A 24,161-nucleotide genomic window follows, 5' to 3' on the forward strand; every position below is an offset into this window, starting at 1 on the left:
ACACAAAAACTGCTTTTGAAAGAGAGCATCCACACACAAAAGCATATCAGAAAAGTGATCTGCTTTTTCGAAAGATAGCGCCCAGACTGACTGGACACTCTCTCGCATAAAAGGACACCTGGAACCACTTCAGGCAGGGCTTTAGGTCACCAGTTACTTCTGAGCCTTGCAGAGACATGTGCTTAAAGGGACCACATTGGACAACCATTTCTCTGCTTCTGCTGCCTGCTTGCCTACCTCTTCGAGGGACAGCAAAGCTCTTGCAGTGCCTGTTGTGGTTGCCTTGCTTTTTTGGATGCCCCAGCTTTTGTCTTGGTGCCATGGAGCCGGAGCTGCTCCTGGGCATGCGATGGCCTCACGCGGCCATGCTGCAGTTTCTGCAGCACTTTGTGCCGGTTGCCTTCATGGTCCAGACCAATCTCAACCCTAAGCTCATTGTGGAGACCCCCTCCCTGGATGCGGGAGCTCCACTCTGGCAACTGTAACCAACTGTGAAGAGGTGTTTCTGGAGGCTGGACACCAGTTGTGACTGGTGGGACCAGCTGATCATGGAGCAGTGGGATAACCAGCAGTAGCGCCAAAATTTCTGCATGCAGAAGGCCACGTTTTTGGAGCTGTGTGCCTGTCTTGCCCCCACCCTCCGGAGATGCAACACCCATCTGTGGCCTGCCACTCCTTGCAGAAGCAGGTCACAATTGCCCTCTGGAAGCTTTGCACCTCTGACAGCTAGCGGTCGGTGGGCAACCAATTCAGCGTGGGGAAGTCCACCATCAGGGCCCTCCTTGCAAAGGTAAGACACTCTGGGGCTGCAGTCCCTGCTGGGCGGGTGGGGTGGCCTTATAGGGGGAAGGTTTGGGGGAGGGAATGGGAAAGGGGTGGGCACCTCCCAAGGGCTCAGGCACTACCTCTCATTCTCTGTTTTGTGTGTTTGTCTCCTTCTGCAGGTGGTGAGGGCCATCAACTCCATCCTCCTGTGCAGGGTCATCTGCCTTGGAGACCTGGACCTGATCATGGCTGGATTTGCTGCTCTGGGGTTCCTGAACTGTGCTGGAATCATAGATGGGACCCAAATACTGATCCAAGCACAAGAACACTGAGCAACCAAGTATATTAATAGGAAGGGCTACTTCTTGATGGTGCTGCAGGCCCTGAATGACCACTGTGGGCACTTCATGGACATTTTTGTTGGGTGGTTGGGCAGGGCACATGATGCCCATGTCTTTAGAAACTCAAGCCTCTATGATAAGCTGGAGGCGGGCACATTCTCCCCCCGCCGTGAACTTGCTGTTGGGAATGTGCATATGCCACTGTGCATCATGAGGGATGCAGCCTACCCCCTCATGCCATGGCTTATGAAACCCTATACTGGCCACCTGGACCCCAGCAGGGACCAATTTAATGCCCATAATTTAACCAGGCCTGGATCCAGGTGGAGTGCACCTTTGGACACTTCAAGACACATTTCAGGTGCCTGCTGACCCGACTCGACATGGCAGAGCACAACATCCCCGAGGTGGTGGCAGCATGTTGTGTCCTCCACAATGTTGTGGAGAGGAAGGGGGAGGCCTTCCTCCTGGGGTGGGGGCAGACGCCAGGCTCGAGGAGTGAACCTTCGAGCAGCTGAGGGCAGCTGCCATCCGCCAGGCCCATCAGCCAGGGTATGCATCCAGGAGGTTCTGAGGGAGAGGTTCTCTCAAAGACCTCAGTAACTCTCCCCAGAGCCTCCCCTCTAGGGGCCTCTGGCTTGCAGCCCTACCCCTTCCCCACCACAGCCCCTCCCTTTGCCCCTTCCCTGACCTCAGAATAAAGACACCTGTTTGGTTTTGAACAAAATGAAGTCTGTATTTATCTTTCATTAAAAAAAGGTGGGCGGGGGAAGAGCTCATAACTTGGAGGGGGATGGAGGTAGCTAGATGTGCCACCTTGGGTATGGGGACCTCGTTGGAGTTGGGGTTGAGGTTGGGGTTGGGTGGGTCCACGGATCACAGGAAGGTGGGCAGCAGAGGGAGTTGGTAGGGGGTCAGGAATGGAAGGGGAGGGGGCTGAGGCATCACATAGGGGGTAGGGGTAGGGGGAATGGGCATAGCAGGGGGCAGGAGGTAGCCAGGAGCAGCAACATCAGGCCGGTGTGCCATCATGTCAGGCATGATGACACACATGCTGTCGCACTGCTGCATGAGTTGGTCCCATGCGCGGTTCTGCCACTCTTGAGTCCTTGCAGACCTTCTGCACCAGGGTCTCCTGCATGTCGTGCAGGCTGCAGACATGCTGGCACATGAGGTCTTCCTGGACCATGGCACACTTTTGGATCCCCTGAGCTCTGGTGGCTGGCTCTGGTGGTGTGGCTCGCCCCTCAGTCCCGGCTGTGGAGCATACAAAGAGGGAGAGTTGGTCAGTCATCCATGCACACACTGTCCCGGAGGCTGTGCCCTCCTCTGTGAGCAGCGACCAACAGTCCTTGGGGAAGAAAAGGGGGATGTCCCAGGAGCAAGGCCATGTGTGACCTGCACAGCAGGACCTGCTTCACAGGTGCCTCAAGTTGCCCAGGGGACCATGCTACAAGCTTCCCCTCCCCCTAACACATAACCTCACCCACGGACAAGTAGGCAAGGGAAGTGTCCGGCCATAGTGGGATCCCCTCTGCCCCCGTGGCCAGACGAGTATGGCCTCCTCTGAGCCTGACAGCAGGATCCCACCCATGCTTAGTGGATGACTGCTGCACCTGTATGGTGCACAGTAACACTGCATGTGGTTCCGTGGGTGTGGACCACAGCACAATGTCCAGACCAAGCAGCCCGAGCAACACTCACACCCCACTCTCTGTGCACCAGCCTCCCCCCGCCCTGTGTGTATGACAAACTAAGTCAACTCACTTGAAGATCCCTCCCCAGCGTCTGACAAGGCCTAGGAGACATCCTGGCTCACAGGCATCGGCTCCAGAGACAGGGTGATGGTGTCCGTCTCCTGCTCCTCCTCCTGCTGACTCTGATCCCCCTGTTCCTCCTCTGCCATGACCTCCGGCTGGGTGACGATGGGGGTCTGGAGGCCGGAGTTGTCCACAACAGGTGGGGAAGATGTTTCCCCACCCCGCAGGATCTGGTGCAGCTCCTGGTAATAGGGGCAGGTGTAGGGTCCTGCCCCTGCGTGCGAGCTGCGCTCTCTGGCCCTGATGTATCCCTGGCAGACCTCGTTAACTTTACTCCAGACCTGTTTCATGTTCTGGGGTGGGTATCCGCAATCCACCAGGGATTTGGCCATGAGCTCAAAAATATTGGTGGTGTGCCACTTGGAGCAGAGATCCTGCAATGTCTCCTCCTCGCCCCACAGCTTGAGGAGGGACAGGATCTCTGCTCCAGACCAGGAGGGTCCCCGTGGGTGGGTCCTGGGACCCTTGGAGCTGCTCCCTGCGAGGGTCATGGAGATCTCGGGGGGCTTGTGGCTCTGCCATGGGTGGCAAGGCTTTTGGCAGTGAAAGCCATGCAGTGAGGTGCTGTTCTCAGGCTGACTTCCTGCTACAAGGCTTATCCGGGGTGCCTGCAGCTTTAAGAGGGGCCAGGAGACAGGAACTATAGCATTCTGATTACTTTGGACAGAGTGGCCACCAGGGCACCTGTGTTATTTCCTGGAGGCCTCCTCTTTCGGGAAAAAAACCCTCCTCCCCATCCACACACGCTTTTTTTCCAAAAGAGATTTTTCAGAAAAAGGCTTCTTCCTCATAGAAAGAAGAGTACTGCTGTCGGGAAAACCCCTCTGTTCTTTTGATTTACTTTCGAAAGAACACGATAGTAGTGTGGACGTTACTCAAGCTTTGTTGGAAAAATGGTTGTTTTTCTGACAAAACTCTGTAGTGTAGACATACCCTCAGAATAATTAGGTTCAGAAAAAGATTTAGATAAATTCTTGGAGGTTTGGTTGATCAATGACTATAGCCAAGATGGTCACGCACTGAGTACCTCTAAACCTCTATTTGCCAGAAGCTGGAAGTAGATGATAGGGAATTGCCTGTTCTGTTCATTGCCTCTAAAGCATCTGGTACTGGCTACTGTCAGAAGACAGGATACTGGACCAAGTGGCCTGATTCTGTATAGCTGTTTGTATGTTCTAAAATATATTTAGTAGATGTTGGTTAAGTAGATATTGGATAAATAAACAAAACACAAACAAGAAATAAGAACACCTTCATTTAAAAAAATGTAGAGATAAATACTTTAAAATTTGGGAAATCAGAATCTTCTACCCATTTCTCTCCATTCTATATCTGGCCTACAATTTCCTAGGAAAACTCAGTAACAATAGATTACTTTAGTTTTCTCTTTTCAGAAAAGTCACCTTGGCTAGAGGGATTTAGAATCTGATATATATTTTTTCAGCTGCATTCGTTGTGTAATTGAAAGGGTATTTCTCATAAAATGTCTAAAATTGTTAATATTTTAGGTTGTGGCATCAAATGCAAAGAAACTCCACTGGAACTTGTATTTGTGATTGACAGCTCAGAAAGTGTTGGACCAGAAAACTTCAAAATTGTCAAAGATTTCGTGAAAGCACTCATTGACCGGGTAACAGTCAACCAAGCTACAGCCCGCATTGGCATTATCAACTTCAGCCACAAAGTAGAACTGGTATCGACTCTGCAGCAATACACAAGCAAAGACAAGCTGAAACTCGCTGTTGATAATATGCAGTACCTAGGGGAAGGCACTTACACAGCTACAGCTATCAACAAAGCCATTGAGATATTTCAGGTTGCACGACCTGGGGTAAGAAAAGTGGCTGTTGTAATAACCGATGGACAAGCTGATACTCGTGATCAATCATTAGATGTTGTAGTGAGGAATGCACATGCCATCAACATTGAGATATTTGTAATTGGGGTGGTTCAAAAGTCTGATCCCAACTATGAGGATTTTCTGAAAGAACTGGACCTCATTGCTACAGACCCTGACAGTGAACATGTTTACCAGATAGATGACTTCATCACACTGCCCGGTAAGAGAAACTACCTCTTTAATAGCACATTGCCTGGAATCAGGCCTTTGACATTGCAAGTGAAGCCAGTCAGTATATTTCTATGGCAAAGTGGCTTCCCCCTTACCTTCAGATGTAATTTGTTCCTCAGTTTCTCACTTGCTGTATATTAATCCTCTCACCAATCAGGCTTCCAGGGTAAAGGAAAGTCCAATACAAACAATGAGAGTTCCCATTCACTTTTGTATTAGTTTTCAGATGATTTTCTGATTTACTTTTCAAGTCATCCTTCCTCTAATAAATTCACTGTGTTTCACAGGTAAATAAATCACTATGTAGCAGTTTTCATGACAACAGGCCCCCTGACGGGGCAGGGGGCAATTGCACTGGGTCCTGGCAATTCAAACGGGCCCGGGGCTCTAGCAGTGGTGGTGGCTGGAGCCCCAGACCCTTTAAATAGCTGTCAAAACACCAGGTGTGCGTTCTGATGGCTCTGAAGGCTTGGGAGGGGGGTGAGCTGCAGACAGACTGGCACTGAGAGCTGGCTGCCCTGACCTTGCCCCTTCTGCCCAAGGCCCTGCCCATCCAGGGGTGCAGAGTGACCCCCCCCTCCAGCCACACACACCTTGCCCAGGGGCCCATGGAGGTTGTTGGCTCCCCTGCCAGACAAACCAGTGACAGCCAACCAGATCTAGAGACACTGGAACAAGGGTTCTCAAACTGGAGTCATGAACGGGTATCAGGTGTTGTAACCACTCTACTCTTTCCATATTGCTAAATGAGAGAGGGATCCCAGGTAGATACTAAGGGTTTTCTGGGGGAAGCAGGTTGTGAACCACTGGATTATAGTGTATGATCATTCATGTGTATGATCACTTTAGAGCAACTCTGGCAAATATTCCACTTATGCACTGAATTTCCTGTGAGAATCAGAAGTAAAATGTAGAAGTGTTTCAATCTCTCTCTTTCAAACACTAACTTATTCATGTTTTTCTTTCTGGACACTGGTCCAAGAAAAGTTTATTGGTCATGGAAACATTTGTGCTGTTTTAATTAAATGTTTCTAAAACTATCAAATGTTGCAGTTTAAAAATCAAATCACTCTGACGATTACATTGTTTTATTTCTTCAAATGGCAATTCTGACATGACCTTAGTAGCCAATATCTCATGAACCATTAGAATTAAAGATGTATGCCTTATACCACAATGCAAGTACAACTAGAATCAGGCTCCTAGTTTGTTTTTTTCTTTTGTTTGCCTACACAAACTTCCTATTTCTATTCATTTTTCAGCTCTAGAAAATAATCTCTTCAAACAAATTTGTGAGAATGACTCCAGCTCCATACTCACCAGAGTTTTCAGTTCAACTTCAACTCCTCACCCTGGATTTGAAACACGCAATGAACATATTGATCAGTTTGGTAAAATTTCAACCCCAGAACTTTATGTCCCTCCACCTACGCAAGAAACTGTCAATTTTGTAAGTAAAGTACAACTACTGATAATCTTTTAAAAGAAATATATATGCCTGTATTTACATTAAAATGTAATTTGTTACATTAATTTTATTTTTTGTAAGAAGCAACATGATCAAACCATGAATTCTTTCAATAGACAGAAGCAAGATTTGAAGAAAGGCTATTTAAAATCAGATCTTGAACTTAATTATTAATAATTAAAAGCATCAGTTTACTAAAAGAAGTAAGCTGTTGGAATCTTAGAGCCAAGTGAGATCTGTAATACAGATATTTTGCAAAGGGTTTTCAAACTTTTCATAATATGGTGCATCTTAAAATTAACTTTGTGAGTGCCTCTACTTCCATTCACATTTATACAAATCACAGCCCCTTTGTGAATGCAACTACAACAATTTCTTACATAGAAAAGTACTATTAGAAAATACAGTTATGTAGAAATGAAAATATACGTAGCAAAGTACACGTGTATGCTAGAAAAGTATAGAACATGAAATTTACTCTTAAAGCAACATTTGAAAGAGGCTTCAACCCAGCCTCTGTTTTTACACAAGCTGTTGAATGTGCACCCAGTTTACATGCTTAATTAATTAAAATACTAGAACTGGAAGGGACCTTGAAAGGTCATTAAACTATGCCTTTTGTGGAGGTGGAGTTACTAAGCTCGCATAATGGGGCAGTTAAGTTGAGGGGAGCAAAATGTTAGTATAGACACTTACATAGTTAGGACAATATAAGATGCCTTGTGTCAACCTGATGCTGTAACGTAGATCAAGCCATAGGTATTCCCCTCCCCACTGCCCGGCCAAGAGGCAGTACATGTAGTGCTGTCTACATTACGGGGTTAGGTGGTTTGACTATATCATTCAAGGGTATGGATTTTCCACATTCATAAGTGATGTGGTTGTACCGATATAAGTAGCTAGTGTAGTCCAAGTCTGAGCAGCATGGCAACTCCGTGTGCCAGGTCACAATGCCTCTCTCTCAAATTTAGCCAACCCCACCCATCATGATGGAGGGGCAGCCAGCCACAATTTGTGTTGCACTATGGGAGGAGGGATGGGCATGCTGAAATGTTGCCTAGAGTGGCAGATTGTTTTCAGTGGTCTGATTTGGATATATGGAATGGTTTCCTTATTTTAAAACCTGTTTCTATAACATACTTGTGATGGTCTCAAAGAGATAGCTGTGTTAGTCTTTAACTGAAAAAAAAACTTAAAAAATTATGAATAGCCCTGTAGCACCTTAGAGCCTAACAAAAAACATAGATAGTATCATGAATTTTGTGAGCACCACCCACTTCTTCAGATAAATAGAGCAAGGGGTCCAGAGGTACAAATAAATAGCAGAAAAAGAGGAGAGATAGGGAAGGAAAGGAAAAAATCTTGTCAGTTAGAGTGTCCGTGTGAAATGAGGCTAATAAAATGGGCTGTAAGTGGGCTGTAAGTGCCCGATATGTAACTTTTGATGTCATTTTGGCATGGAATATAACAGCCCATCCAGTTCATGTAATGGGGATATGATAGAGGTATATAAAGTCATGAGTGGTGTCGAGAGGGTGAACAAAGAAAAGTTATTTATTAGTCCCTATAGTAAAAGAACTAGAGGACACCAAATGAAATTAATGGGTATCAGGTTTAAAACTAATAAAAAAAAGTTCTTCTTCGAGTGATGTCCCCGTGGGTGCTCCACTACAGGTGTCGGGCTCGTCTCGGCGCCGTAATCCGGAAAGTTTTCACCAGCAGTAGCCCCTCCGGAGGACCGCGCGGTCCAACGCACCAGTTCCTCCTAACCATCCACGGCCGCAGACGGACTTGGAACACGCTCCCCTCTGAGGAGAAATCGTATTGTTAATTCGTTCGTTCCTTCCCAGTTAGCCCCTTCCCTCATAGTTAGTTAATTGGTATATTAGTTAGTTCATAGTTAAAAAAAAAATGTCTTTATTGTTCTCTTGCCGTAATGACCTCTGAGGACCGCTCCTGCCCCTCAAGTTCTTCTTTTCCCTCGGGGACCGCCGCACTAAGCATGCCCGGTTCCCCCGGCTTTAAGAAATGTGCTTCGTGCGCCGACGCCATGCTGGCCTCAGACGGCCACTCCCGCTGTATCCGCTGCCTGGGAGAGGGCCACATTCCCCAGAAATGCGGTCACTGCTCGAAGTTGACCGCCCGGGCGAGACAGGACAGAGAAATGCGCCTGAAGATGTTACTCTTCAATAAGGCGCTTCAGCCCCCATCATCAGGAGAACGGGCTGAAGGAGAGGCACGGGACTCATTGGGCTTCCCTCCCAAACGGGTAGCGGACAAGCCAGCCAAAGCCCGTAGTACCTCAGCACCCAGTCCCGTGCTTTCGGTGCGCTTGGCCACGTCAGGCCGTCCGGAATCGGCACTGTCATCTGTAACGCCGAGTCTCCGCGTGACACCGCAACCAGACACGGTGCGGTCTTCGGCACCGAGACACCCGGCACTGTTGTCCCAAGCGGCACCGCAGCATACTTCCAGGGCAGACCCGGCACCGAGAGCCAACCCGGCACCGAAGTCCAAGCCGGCACCGAGGGCTAAGGAGCCAGCACCAACAAAGGACTCGACGGCAACCCAACCTCCTTCGAGACCTGGGGACGCAGCTTCGCCCCACGTACAGAGCACGGCTGCAACGGCCCGCACGGAACACACACTCTGTGCTGCCCCTCCTGCACACTCAGTTATCTCAGTGCCGACTTCTGTGGCACCGAGACACCAAAGCTCAGAGGACAAAATGGCACCACCATCTCCACACCGCCTGGAGGAGGTTTCTGACTCTGCCTCGGTCGTTTCGATTCCCGTGGCTCCCCCATCCACAGGGGTACCCACTATGGCACAGAGGAAGACGCACCATCCCCGTACGCCTTCCCACAGTCCCGACAGGGCGGCTTTTTCCCCTGAGCCATTGCTCTCACCTTGCCAAAGACAACGAGACCACCACTACGGCTATTCTTCCACACACCGTTATTACAGATCCCCAAGGTGCTCTATTACACCGCCAAGTTACCACCGCGCATACTACTCGAGATCCCCATGTTGACATTCGCATCACTCACGATCCCCGGGATCTCCTCCTCGCTCCCGTTACTATCGTCAGAGGAGTGCCACTTCTTACTCTCCGCAATATTCACATCGCGATTCTCATTACCGTGGGTACACCTCGCCCCATCGTGATCGTTCACGCTCCTTCACGAGGCACTCACCAACCTTATCTCCAGAGCGACGTCAATTATACTCGCCACGGCCAACGACCCAAGACTCTATCCCGCTGGCCCAACATCCCCCAACACCCACTGGGGATGAGTTAACAACTTCGGTCATGCACGGCGACATCAATCAGTCACCCGTCGCAGAGCAGCAACCCGCACCTTCCCCAACAGATGTTTCTTCCTCTTCCCCAGATGACGCGGTTTTTAACGATGAACCTGCGCTCGTGGATGATTATAAGCAGTTCCATGAACTTTTTAAGCGGGTAGCATATTCGCAAAATCTGTGTACCTCCGAGGCACCTCAGAAGCAACATGCCTTTCTCAGAAATCTACAACACTCTAATAAGCCGAAACTCACTCTCCCCTTTGATGCCGCAATCCTTGAGATAGCTAACGACATCTGGCAGACCCCGGCATCTGTGCCTCCTACCAACAAACGCACGGACCGGAAGTACTTTATTGAATCCAAAGACGCAGAATTTCTTTTTACGCACCCCACTCCAAATTCCATCGTCATCGACGCAGCTCGGTAAAGGGCGAAGTCCACACAATCAAGGAACTCTGCTGCGGACAAGGAATCCAAGTGCCTGGATTTGCTCGGGAGGAAGGTATACTCCTCGGCCACAGCCACATTGAGGATGGCCAATTATTCCGCCCAACTCACCAATCACGACTTCGATAATTACTCAAAGTCGGTACCCCTAATTCAACAGTTACCAGATTCCAAGCGGGACACACTGAAATCTATCGTGCAGGAAGGTTACACAACAGCCCATAATGCACTCCAGATATCGCTGGATATTGCCGACTCGGCCTCCCGCACTACGGCGACATCGGTCGTCATGCGATGTGCCTCGTGGCTCCACCTTGCTTCGGTACCAAAAGATCTACAACCCAAGGTGGAGGACCTTCCATTTGATCGGGCTTCCTTGTTTGTCCAGAACACTGACCAGATGTTCCATTCTGGAAAAGACTCCCGAACTACTCTAAGAACCCTCGGGATGTACACTCCACCTTTCAGGTGCACGAGGGCATGGCCATATAACAAACAAAGGCCTTCTTCCTCTTTTTCCACCCAACGCTTCATGTCCTACGACCAACAGAAACAAAGGCAGCGCCCCCAACGTCGCCGCCAGCAACCTAATAAACAGCAGAGTCACCAACAACTGGTTTGACACCCTTGTCGAGGGTCTGTGCACCATCCCCCTATTGGAGCCTTCGTCACGTGTAACCAAGCTTTTCCACCGCCGCCTAAACCCTTATTGCCATCGCTGGTTCGCCATCACCACGGACCGTTGGGTCAGGGAGATCGTAACCTCTGGACTCGCCATTCCCTTCTCCACTCTACCTCCCTCCAACCTCCCACCCCCGTCCCTTTTCAGGGACCCCTCTCACAATCTTCTGTTGCGACAGGAGGTCATGCACCTACTTACCATCGGAGTGGTAGAGGAAGTTCCCTCCCAGTTCCGGGGCAGAGGTTTCTATTCCCGGTACTTCCTCACAGAGAAGAAGTCCGGCAGATGGAGACCGATCCTGGATCTTCGTGGCCTCAACCGCCACCTGCGAAAACAAAAATTCAAAATGGTTACTTTGGGCTCCATCATTCCAGCACTACACAAAGGGGATTGGTTCGCGTCCCTCGACCTCCAGGACGCATATTTCCATATTGCCGTCCATCCAGCTCACAGGAGGTTTCTACGCTTTACTGTAGGCAGCGATCATTACTAATACGCTCCCCTTCAGCCTCTCCGCAGCCCCAAGAGTGTTCTCAAAGACCCTGGCAGTCGTAGCTGGGTACCTTCGTCGGGCAGGAATTACCATCTTTCCCTATCTCGACAACTGCCTCCTCACGGGCCCTTCCATACAAGAGACTGAGACCGCAGTTACAGTTACAAGAGGTATTTTTGAGGCTCTTGGACTAATCATCAATCTCCCAAAATCCTCTCTGGTTCCCACGCAAACCATCGAATTCATCAGAGCCAGACTGAACTCTATAACCGCTATGGCGTACCTACCCATGGACAGAGCTGACATCATCCGAGATCTAGCGAACGTCTTACTTACTGCTCCGGCAGTATCGTGCCTTACCTGCCTGAAGCTGTAAGGCCACGTGGCTTCTACCACGTACGTCAGAGTGCACGCTCGCCTTCGTATGCGGTGCCTGCAACATTGGCTTCTAGCAACATACAAACCCGGTATTACCAATGTCCACACACTCACGCATGTTCCGACCCATGTCAAGGACTCGCTTGCGTGGTGGCTCCATCCTGCCAATACTCTTGCCGGTGTCCCCTTTCGTGCTCAACCCCCGTCAATCCAGCTTACCACGGACGCGTCCCATGTAGGCTGGGGAGCACACATACTGCAACATCGGGTTCAAGGCTTATGGTCTCACCAGGAATCCCTAATCCATATAAATTTCCTGGAGCTCAGAGCGGTTTTCAACGCTTGCCGCCACTTTGTCCACCAGATCCAGGGTACCACACTACAGGTCCTCACAGACAACATATGCACCGTATACTATATAAATCGACAAGGCGGAGCCAGATCCAGAACTTTGTGTGCGGAATCAGTACGCCTTTGGAATTGGGCGATTCGCCACAACGTCACGCTCACAGCTTCCTACCTCCCCGGCAGTATCAATACCATTGCGGATGCACTCAGCAGATCCTTCCAATCCCAACACGAATGGGAACTGCTCGATTACGTAGCCCGCGACCTTTTTCAACGGTGGGGCTATCCAGAAATCGACCTCTTTGCCACTCACAACAACAAGAAGTGTCGCTATTACTGCTCGAGAGCGGGCATAGGCAAGCAATCGAAGGGAGATGCCTTCCTGCTCAATTGGGGGACATATCATCTCCTATACGCCTTTCCCCCAATTCCCCTGATACTCTGGCTGATAGGGAAAATACTATCCGATGCAGTGACAGTAATCCTGGTGGCTCCCTTTTGGCTTTGCCAAACCTGGCTGACGCAGCTCATGCAGATGTCAATATCCCGACCTCAACGACTTCCACAGCTGAGCAACTTGCCCTCGCAACAACGCAGCAATCTCCTCCATCCAAACATCGATCATTTGCACCTGACAGCTTGGCTCCTAACTGGCTCCAAGGCCTAGAGCTGACCTGCTCCCAAGCAGTCAGAGATGTAATGGTACAAAGCAGACGCCAGAGCACTCAGAAATCCTACCTCTATAAGTGGTGTCGCTTCTATGCTTGGTGCCAATCGCAGACCATTGATCCTCCCGAGGCACATATCCAATGCATCCTAGACTATATGCTTCACTTACAGTCACAAGGCTTGGCGGTTGCTTCCCTAAGAGTGCATCTGGCAGCGATTTCGGCCTTTCACACTCCGATAGAGGGTTTTTCCGTCTTCTCACACCCACTCACGAAGAGATTCTTTAAGGGTATTTCTAATCTCTACCCATCGCACAGGCCTATCGCAGAACCTTGGGACCTTACCTTTGTACTGGATACTCTTACTCGCCCACCATTTGGACCCCTCGCAACTTGTGATTTGCAAACTCTCACTATCAAAGTTGCCTTTCTCCTTGCAATCACTTCAGCCCGTCGAGTTTCTGAGCTCGCGGCACTCTCCACCGATCCTCCCTACACGCTCTTCACTCAACACAGTGTCTCCCTGAGATGTCACCCTGCCTTCATGCCAAAAGTTAATTCATCATTCCACATCAACGAGCCTATGGTTTTTCCTACCTTTTACCCTAAACCACATGCTACACCTGATGAAGCGCGCCTGCATACGTTAGACGTCAGAAGGGCGCTGGCATTCTACTTGGACAGAACACGTCCCTTCAGGAAGTCCCCACGATTGCTATTATCAGTGGCGACCCGTTGTAAAGGTCATCAGCTATCATCACAACGCATATCGTCCCATATCGTTAACTGTATCTCTTGCTGTTACACCCTTAGGGGCAGGGCTCTACCCTGTCCACCAACAGCACACTCAACCAGGAGCATGGCTGCCTCCACAGCATTCCTGAAGAACGTCCCCTTACGTGACATATGCTGTGCAGCGACTTGGTCGTCGTCATCCACGTTTGCTCAACACTATGCCCTTGACCATCTCAGAGCTGCGGATGTGGCAGTCGCTCAGGCAGTCCTTTCATCTGTGCGCAAATAATTCCGAAGCACGATCAATTGTCAGGGTGACTGTTTCATACTCACCTGTAGTGGAGCACCCACGGGGACATCACTCGAAGAAGAAGAAATTGTTACTCACCTTGTGCAGTAACATCTGTTCTTCGAGATGTGTGTCCCCGTGGGTGCTCCACGACCCACCCTCCTCCCTGCTTCGGAGCTCTTGTCTTTCTCTTTTTCAGATGCTCCGGCTAGGAGGAACTGGTGCATCGGACCACGCGACGCAGAAAAGGCGTCAACGCCGCGGGGCACTCTGCGCACGCGCGGTCCTCCGGAGGGGGCTACTGCTGGTGAAAACTTTCCGGATTGTGGCGCCGGGACGAGCCCGACACCTGTAGTGGAGCACCCACGGGGGGGACACATCTCAAAGAACAGATGTTACTGCACAAGGTGAGTAACAATTTCTTCTTCTTCACACAGCATGTAGTCAACCTGTGGAACTCCTTGCCAGAGGAGGCTGTGAAGGCTAGGACTATAATAGAGTTTAAAGAGAAGTTAGATAATTTCATGGAAGTTAGGTCCATAAAATGCTATTAGCCAGGGGACAGAAATGGTGTCCTTGGCCTCTGTTTGTCAGAGGCTGGAGATGGATGGCAGGAGACAAATCGCTTGATCGCTGTCTTCGGTCCACCCCCTCCGGGGCACCTGGCGCTGGCCACTATCGGCAGACAGGCTACTGGGCTAGATGGACCTTTGGTCTGACCCAGTACAGCCCTTCTTATGTTCAAACCTTGGTTAAATGTGTCAAATTTGCATATGAAAGCAAGTTCCGCAGTTTCTCTCTCCAGATGGTTTCAGAAATTCTTTGTAAGAGTATAGTCAGTTTTAGCTCCATTAATGAGTATCTGGGCAAATTAAAGTGTTCCCCAATAGGTTTCTATGTGTTACCATTTTGAATATTTGATTTGTGCCTATTAATCTTTTGTCATAAAGACTGTCCAGTTTGACCAATATACATGGCAGAGGGGCATTGCTGGCACTTAATGGCATAAACTACATTAGTGGATGGGCAGTTGTATGAGCCTCTGATGTGGTGGCTTAAGTGATTAGATCCTGTGCTGATGTTGCTTGTGTAGATGTGTGGACAGAGTTCACAATGTTGTTTATTGCAGGGGTGGGTTCATGGGTGAGTATGACTGAGGTATGCTGCGTGGTGCTGTAAAGAGTTAAAGGTTAAGGGGCCTGTCTGTAGGCAAGGATTGGCCTGTCCCCCAAGGCCTCTGAGAGTGAGGGGTCGTTTACCAGGATAAGTTGTAGATTGTTAAAGATGTGCTGGTGGGGTTTAAGTTGGGGAATGTAGGTGATGGCTGGTGTTGTTCAGTTTTTTTGTTTGTTGGGCCTATTGTGAAGAAGCTGATGTCTGGGGACTCGTCTGGCTCTGTCAATCTGTTTTTTCACTTCCCCAGGTAGGATCCTGTAGGTGTTTGTCTCTTTCTGTAGGACTGGAGCAAATCTGGTTGTATCTTAGGGCCTGGCTGTAAACAATTGATTAGGAAATGTGTCTTGAGTGGAAGCTAGAAGCATGTTGGTAAGTGTAATGGTCGGTAGGTTTCCAGTATAGGTGGTGGAAATGTCATTTAATTGTACTGTCGTGTCAGTATATATGTGATGGGATTAATTTGTTTAGTGCTATGTCACTGCATCTGTGTGTGAATTCCATTATACTCTCTGGGTGTTGCTAAGCCATCAATTCCTGACAATCCAAAATTCCTGAAGTTCCCAATGTTTTTGTCCAAGGACAATACCAGTTTGCATCACATATCATATCAAAAGCAGGCAAAGGAGCACAGCTGCACACCTTCCCGACTTGAGTTGTCGTTTTTCAGTTTACTTCAGAGGTGTCAAACTCTCAGCCCACAGGCCAGCCTTGCCTCAGTGACTGCACAATCCATCATGGGACTCCTGGAGGGTTAAGAGGGCTCTGTCTATTACCAGTCCCCAAGCCCTGTTCTTTCCTGCCATTGCCCCACCTTCTGACCCCATGGTACCCCAGACCCAGAGGATGCAATATCAAGGATTATTGGGGGGAGGGGACTGGTACCATACGGCGGTCACTTCCCCTGCACTCCCTGCAGTGGCACGAGCTGTGTGGGAAGCAGAGCACACTCAGTGAATGCACTCGCTCTGCTATGCTCCACTTCCCCATGGCTCCTGCTGCCATGGAGAGGGGGCAGCAGGAGCCATGGGGAACACAACTACTGCTGCCATGTGGCATCAGGCCCGCCCTCTTGGTGATACCCAAAGCTGTGTCCTTAAGGGACATGGTGCCATGGGGGGGGGGGGGGGGGGGAGGAGGAAGGATAGGGTGATGGTGGGAAGGGGTGGAGTTTGAGGGCTGGTAATGAACAGGGGCTCCCTTCCAGTCCACGGGGAGTCCTGGTCCGGGTTGTGCAATTGTTTTGGCTGGGGCTGGCCAATGGGCCAAGAAGACAGAGGGATGAATTTGGCTCAGTGTGATGTTGAAATGGGAAAACTAACTATATCCTATAATGCCTCACTTGTCCTTCTGCCTCGGCCCGGGCCATTTGTACATGGAATTTTCTCATCACATGTAGCAAACCCTCATTAAGCCCTGGAAAAGTCTGATCTGTCTGCCATGCTAATTATACACTTCTTGTTCATATTCCTTTCTTTGTAGCTTTGTTCTCAAGTTTTAAGATTGCTCCTGTCCAACAAGAAAGTTTTTACCTCTCAGGTCTTATGTATGGTGTTGGTTATTAAAATGCAGCAACACCTTTGCAGTATATCAGAGCTAATGGTCCATTCTGTTCCCTGCATGCAAATAGCCAAACTCGAAAACCCAAAAAGATTGCCTTGTCCAGCAAGTCTGATAGAGACAAATTATGGAAGATATTTAATATGAGATTCTCTGTAGTAAAACTGGGTGGATATGAGCAAAGCCAGCATTAAAACCAAAACTGGGTTGAACTTGTGACTCATGTAATAAGTCTAATTAAATATCACTGACTCAAACTGTAGGAGTGAATGGATTAGCTAATAGAAATTCTTTCAATTGCTGATAGATTTTTAGCATTAGCAATTAAATGGTTCCACCCAGATTTCAAAATTGACTGCTTTATTTAGTCAGACAGGTAGCCATGTTAGTCTGATCTTGTTAAAACAAAAAAGCCGTCATGTAGCACTTTAAAGACTAACAAAATAGTTTATTAGGTTATGAGCTTTCAATGGGTCTGCCCCACGAAAGCTCATCACCTAATAAACTATTTTGTTAGTCTTTAAAGTATTACACATGACTACTTTTTTGTTTTGCTTTATTTAGATTAGGGCTGTCAATTCACATGCGTTAACACCCGCGATTATCGCAGGGAAGGATTAACATGTTAATTTTAATGCCTTAATCGCAGGTGTTAATGCAGCACTGCCCCTTTGAAGTGCTGCTCCGCGGCCCATCCCTGGCTCCTAATGCACTGCCACTTTGAGGTGCAGGGTGGTGCTTCAATGGAGCAGCACTGCATGGAGCCCGGGGTCAGCTGGGGACTCCAGCTGATCCTGGGTTCCTGCAATGCTGCCCCTTTAAAACACCACTGCAGCATTTCAAAGGGGCAGTGCATGCGATTAATTGCATGATTAATCGTGATTAATTTTTTTAATCATGAAATTAAATTATTTTTTTAAATCACTTGACAGCCCTAAATTAGATGAATAACAGAATACCGTGTATATGCTGTTTTTACTTTATCCTTGGGCAAATGATGTCCTTAGTTATACCTAGTGTTGCTTGGGTGATACTTAAGTCAGAATTTGGCCTTATGTATCTATAGGCAAAATAGTTGGAAGCAGTGTATTGAGCTCATTAGTAAATGGAATCTATATGAGATCATGTACTACATGTGATTCATTATTAATTATTTTGACCTCCCAATGGCCATGTGCTCCTCACTATGAATTTGAAGGATCATAGCAGTAGCTAAACCATTAAAGCTCATAACTCCCATCAAAATAACTATGGCCATTTAGAGGGTTTGAGCTGAAACACATATGTAAATTTGCAGCCTGAAGTAGTTTCTTTGGGCTATGAACGCTAAAACATCACCCACAGTTCCTGAGTTATAGTGGGGGATTTTTCCTGGACTGTCCCTAGATTCTAGTTGCTTGTAAACAAGATGATGCAGAACATAATGTTCAGTTATAAGTTACACATCAGTTTGCCATATGCAATATTTGTTCCTGTTAATCTATCACATTACATGCTTTAAATGACTGTTTGAAATGCTGATGTCTGTAATATTTATTTTTCACTGAGTGTGTGCAAAAATAGTTTCAAAAATCAAAAGTGATGGTCTATTTATAGATTTGGAATTCAGATAATTCAGGGAAAGCTCTCCTTTCTGTGATCGATAATTCCATTGTTTACAAACCTTGGAGTCATTTTTAAAAGTTGGGGATAGGTTAGTGATCAGCTGAGCTTCATAAATTTTAGGAAGCAGGGTTATTTTGCCCACAAAATTGTCCATATTTCTACTGCTACACAGTGTAAATAGTAAATCACTATCATTTGTAGATATATAATTCTGATATTTGAGTAACTGTGTTTACTTCTTAATATGTTCCAGTTAAACATTCAAAATCCTGACTCTCAGCAGCAGGAAAATGACATGCGCTCATGCATCTCTGAATGGGAGAAGAGTCCACAAGAGATGGTCTGCTCAATTTAAATGTTTATGGCCTTCTGCTCTAGCAGGCTCTTATGGACTACTTTCCTAGTTCCTAAAAGGGTCTATGAAGAGGTAGAAGGCATACATAAACCATGCCAATAATGCAGCAAATAGGGTGCTAGCTATCTGAATGCCTAGATGCAGGATCTAATACAGTGTTTCTTAAACTTCTTAAGACCAAGAAACACCAAACAATACATTTTTTAATGGGAAACATCAAGGATTTTTTGTACACCCCCCCCCCCCACCCAAAAAAAGGAGGGGGGAGAGTTATTGAGCAAAAAAAAAAAAAAGAGTCACTTGTGCCTTTAAGGGTGGCCATTTTGAACTCTGTTGCCGTGGCACACAGTTTAAGAAATACTGATCTAATACATCACATAATCTCTTGGAACTATGTACTAGAAATTATTAAGCATTTCTCAAATTCATTTTACCCTTTGGCCCCTCATTCTCTTGGTTTTATTTGCATTGCCAACAAAATGGTTCCTGCAGCTTAACAGGAATTAAGTTTAACATAGCCAGTGACTGAATTAAGTAGAAAGGACTATACTGCCTTCTCGGTCAATCAGTACCAGAGAAGTTCTAAAACATATTTAGTAAAAATCATCATTGCCTATTGCGTCAATGTCAGAGACAAGAACAGATTCCAGGAATTAGCTGCCATCCCCCTATATCATTTCAATTTTTCTTTTGGTTTGTGAGCTAAGTAGAATTTTACCATTAATGTAAAACTTTGAATTCTTTTGCAGCTGAGCCCTCAAGGGATTGATAGAGACACAGTGCTGTTGACTTCCACACCAGATTATATTGCCACCACTCCTATTCAAGGGAGCATTCCTGGTATTCACAGACAATCAGGGACTTCTTCTCTTTATGGCAGACCTGAGGATGTAGAAACTAGAGCTAGTCCAGATGAACCTCGGCCATTCAAAAAAATCACACCTATAGAATGGCCAGTACCAGTTCTGCAGCCTCATGTAATAGCAACTAAAAAAGGTAAGAAGCAAATGCTGCCACTAGAATTTGGAAAGACCAAAGACTTTGTTCTTGTCTTGTGACAGTTGGTTTTTGTTTTACGGTGGGTGTTTGTTAGGGTTTTGAGGACTTCATTTTTCCTCCTAAATGCTCACTACTTTTCACAATACTTTGAATGCAAGCTGTCTTAATTTTTTATTGTACCAAAATGCAGAGAATATAAGGAGGTGCAGTGGATTATGCTCATGCTTGGAGGCTCAAGTTCAAATCATTTAGCTAGACAGAGAAAAAAAATTAGTAGTTCATTACACAACTGCAAACAATTGGCAAGGTCTGCTCAGGCAAACTTAGGTCCTGGAAATATAGCAGATGTCAAGGATGACTGGCATTCACAATGTTACAGGAGGTAGCCTGCTCACTAGACTTACCTCCACTATATTTTAGTCTAAGCAGTGTAAACAACACTTATTTGCTAGACCCTAAATTCACTAAATTATGTCCTGGAACAACAACAACAACAACAACAACAAAAAAGCATGTATAAACTGGAAGTTAAATATCCACAAACAACTAAATATTTCTATGGTATTGGTTACTGTTGCTTAGCAATGACGTTGTCTAGAACAAAGATTCTAATCCTGAAGTCTGAGGCCCAGGGAGGCGGGGGAAGACAGGCATGGGAGGTATCGAGGTGGAGGGACACCACACAGGGCCAGCATTGAATCGGTGAGACCCAAGGCAGAAAGCCAAAGCACCACAGCATGGGGTTGAAGCCTGGACCCCGAGGCTTGCAACCTTGATCTGAAGCTTGATCAACTCGGCTTCACAGGACCCCCTGTGGCATGGAGCCTCAGGCTACTGCCCTGCTAGCTACCCCAACACTGACCCTGGGTTTTATATGCAGAAAAAACAGTTGTTGTGGCACTAGAGGGCCATGGAATTTTTATAGCATGTTGCGGGGGTGAAGGGGAGTGGGTACTCAAAGAAAAAGGTGAGAATTTTGGCTGTACAAGAAGAGCCAAATAATTCTAGCACATCAACACTGATTTAGGTTCCAAAATAGAGATTTAAGCACCCAAATTTGAAAATTGGAACCTTTCAATCCAATCACATACTGCCCATTGACATCAATGCAGTTTGACTGAGGACTGTATGAGACCCCAAAGTTTGTAGAGCGGGAGGTGTTTCTATTTTCTGAAGAATGTCCTTTTAAAACGGTCAATATGTCACGATAAGAAAGAAAACTCCCAGCTAACTTAACTTGATGTGTGTTCAGATCCTAGATGCTTGGAGCCTATGAACTCAGGAGACTGTCGAGATTATCAGATGAAGTGGTATTATGATAAGGATGCCAATTCTTGTGCCCGATTCTGGTATGGTGGTTGTAATGGCACCAGAAATAGGTTCGAGGAAGAAAGAGAATGTCAGGAAACCTGTATTTATGGATGAACAAGTAAGTCACATTTATTTATGCTGGAAGCTGTACTCACAAATCCATATTCATCTTTTAAGTTGAAAAAATAAAAAAAAATAATTATGCTGCATATTGAACTCAGAGACCAGAGGTATTGAACCCTTCAAGTGGTCTCCCAAATACAACCATGTAAAGCGATGCAAAACTTGATTTATAGGAGTACTACAGTAATTAAGTTGTCTTGCTGCCATGTGAAACATTTCCTAGATACTGTTTACCATGTGTCTCCACAGACAGAGAGATAATTTCTAGTCTTTTGGTAGCATTTTTCATCCATAAATCTTAAAGCGCTTTACAACAGAGTGGGAAACATTATTATCACCATTTGAACTGATGGGAAATGGAAGCTCGGTAATGTTACATAATTTACTTGGGAGCACATGTGACAATATGGAATCCTAGTCTGAAACCTCCAAAGGAAAAAATATTGCTTTGTGTCATAGCTCTAGCTCTCTCTATAAGCACCACAATCACTCCCATAACTGCATTGGTTGCTGGGGCAGAGCATTAAAATTGCTGGTCATTATTTCTGTGTCTTCCTCTAGAGCAAGCCGTGGGGCAAATTCTCCACTGATCTTTGCTTGGCATGACTCTGCAGTGCTTTGATCTCTGAGTCTTCCTAAATCAATTTTGATCCTGATGATTTGTCTTAGCTGCAGCCAAAAGTTTAGCATCACAAGCTCATGATCACTTCCAATATTAACACTAAGGAAGCTTCTTGTTTTAGCTTTGGTGATCCCAGAACAAAATCAGTTTTGCACCATTATGTAGTTGACGTAGCTGTGGTGTTAGACCATCAGGTGCACGCCACATTGATTGGATGCTTTTTGTGCTTCTTATATCTTTGCAAGAATCAGATTTTTATAGCTGGCAAACTCCAGTCTCAGTCCTCTCCCACTGGTAATTGTATGACAAAAAGGGCACAATAATCTCACCAATTTGCCTGGGTGTCAGTGTCCACTTTAGCATTCCAGTCTCCATGTACAATCGAGATATCTTTCTTTTGTACCTTATCAATGATATTTTGGAAGCTGCTCATCGCCATAGTCTATTGTAGGGGTGTAAACTTCTACCAGTCTGGTTCTGCCTTTAAATAGATGGAAATAAGAGTGCTGGATATTGGGTGGCATCCTAATACTGAACTCTTGATATCAAAATCCTACTCCGTTGACATGTTTTTCCTCTCCACTGTAATAGAGTACATGGCCTTCTTCTGTTAGTGTCTCAACAAAGTTCATCCATTTGACTTCAAAGATTCTGATGAGGTGCCAGGTGTATTGTTCCATTTCATATATTAGTTCTTTTAGCTTTCCTATTTGTCTCAGTGTCCTTACATACCATGTGGCTAGGGTGATGTTTTCTCCTCCACGGATTCTCTTTGTCAGGATCCCCTTTGTAATATAGTTGTCACACACCAGTATACTTCTGGTGGGAGAAGAATGGGGATGCAACCCAGGGTGTGACCAATCTGGTATGGACATGGTTGACTTGTTCAACATCTGGTGTGTCTTGGGCCAATTTCTAACCTGACGGGACTCATCCGCCTCTAGGAAGTCTGCTTTTAGTTGCCTCTTCTGACATGCAGGAAGAGCAGCGGGGCCTATTCTGTCCCCCAACCCCTCTCTATAATAGCTACCTCTCTGTATAGATTGATGTATTAGATATTAAAAAATAAGGTTTTGCTGTAAATGGTGTGTTTATAGTTAAACAACTGTAGCTACATCATTAATTAGCTGATACATAATCCAACACAGCAACATCTGAACCATTGTCTCTGGTATCAAAATTAACTTCCTTATTTTTGCTTGTGAGTCTAGGGCAAAGATTGGTTTAAGGTACGCCATCTGGCTGCACATAATGCTTATCTGGATTCGTCTTACCTTAAGCCAAACCGCCACAGTGTCTACACTGCAGAAGGCTGACAGGAACACAAGATCCCACCGACTTCTTCTTCACAGAACAAGGAGTACCAAATGCTGGTGGGGCTACCCTCATCATTTGACTTACGGGTCTACATTAGACTCGCTAAATCGAATGTCAGAAGATTGACCTCTGGATGGTTGATCTTCTCTGTAGTATAGATGTGCCCTAGGACAGTTTCTATTAGTCCAAATTCCAGAAAATATATTAAAATTTTTGTGTAAAGAGATGACTAAACTGCAACAATTGCATTCCTCAAAGCTATATAACAATCAAATTCATTTTTTATTTCTTTCTAGAAATTACATTTTGGATTGGTGAAGCTGAATGTTTCTGGAGTATGTGCAGGAATGAATACTTGAGAAGAATCCAGGACGATGTGCCAATACGAACACCACCTGTTTACCTTTTAGAGCTTTTCACAATATGACATTCATATTAACTAGAGAGTAGAATGATTCATATATAGCATATCTTATCTAGATCATCACAGCGATAACTTTGTTATGCATAAAAAGGAATATACCTTTCCTCTCCAACTTTATAGTTTTAATATAGCACTGTACTGTATATGGCAAATGTCATTACAATATCAAATGTTATGAAACTCAGCATCTAATAATAGAGGCCTCAATCTATTTGGAAAATAAAATGTGCTGCAGTTTTAAATAGAAATTAATGATGCCTGAAATTGTTACTCGTTACAGCTCTTACAGCAGCAAATGAAAAATTGTCATTCATGAGTATCTCTTGTGAATTTAAATACCATAGGTATAGCTGAATTACTGTGTGTGGGTGGAGGGGGAGCAGGTAGGGGTTCTGATTAAGCAGCTTTGGATTTAACACTAAAATAATTTTGCCAGTAAAAAAAAGCAAGCTCTGTCAATTAATTTTAATATATACTTATGTCAAAGTCTGAGAGTCTTCAACTCATAAGCTATACTACATATTTTGATTTCTCAGGGCCCCTCTGTAATAGAATGAAATGAAAAAGTATATACTATAGCTTAAATAAAATAAATGATGTTGTAATTAAAAGGGAAAAGCACTGAAAGCTGTACAGAAATCTTTATTTCTATTTTACTGCTTTACTTTCAGAGCAAACACTATTTGAAGATACTATAGAAGCTAAAACTGAAGAGCTTCTGATTAAACTAGAAAGCACCACCTATAAAAAAGGCTTGCATTGTTATTTGGTTGGAAATACAATACTTATGCCTGCATAGGCATTCATGCCAAACTTTGACATGATCATCATTATGGTTCAATGGAAGATAAAATGGCT

At 46.0% G+C, this 24,161-nt stretch overlaps 1 protein-coding gene across 1 annotated transcript in view; it reads left to right on the top strand.

The window, feature by feature from the left end:
- The window catches only part of COL28A1 (collagen type XXVIII alpha 1 chain), a 129,296-nt gene extending 105,366 nt beyond the window's left edge, over positions 1 to 23,930 (top strand). Inside the window, exons 32-36 of the mRNA XM_006114506.4 lie at positions 4,435 to 4,986; positions 6,260 to 6,447; positions 19,257 to 19,503; positions 20,759 to 20,935; positions 23,176 to 23,930. Of these exons, the coding sequence (XP_006114568.2) occupies positions 4,435 to 4,986; positions 6,260 to 6,447; positions 19,257 to 19,503; positions 20,759 to 20,931 (1,160 nt within the window). The 3' untranslated portion in view covers positions 20,932 to 20,935; positions 23,176 to 23,930. The remainder of the gene's footprint in view (positions 1 to 4,434; positions 4,987 to 6,259; positions 6,448 to 19,256; positions 19,504 to 20,758; positions 20,936 to 23,175) is intronic.
- The last annotated feature ends 231 nt before the right edge of the window (positions 23,931 to 24,161 follow it).

The sequence above is a fragment of the Pelodiscus sinensis genome, chromosome 2 (assembly GCF_049634645.1).
Source record: "Pelodiscus sinensis isolate JC-2024 chromosome 2, ASM4963464v1, whole genome shotgun sequence".
Lineage (NCBI taxonomy): Eukaryota > Metazoa > Chordata > Testudines > Trionychidae > Pelodiscus > Pelodiscus sinensis.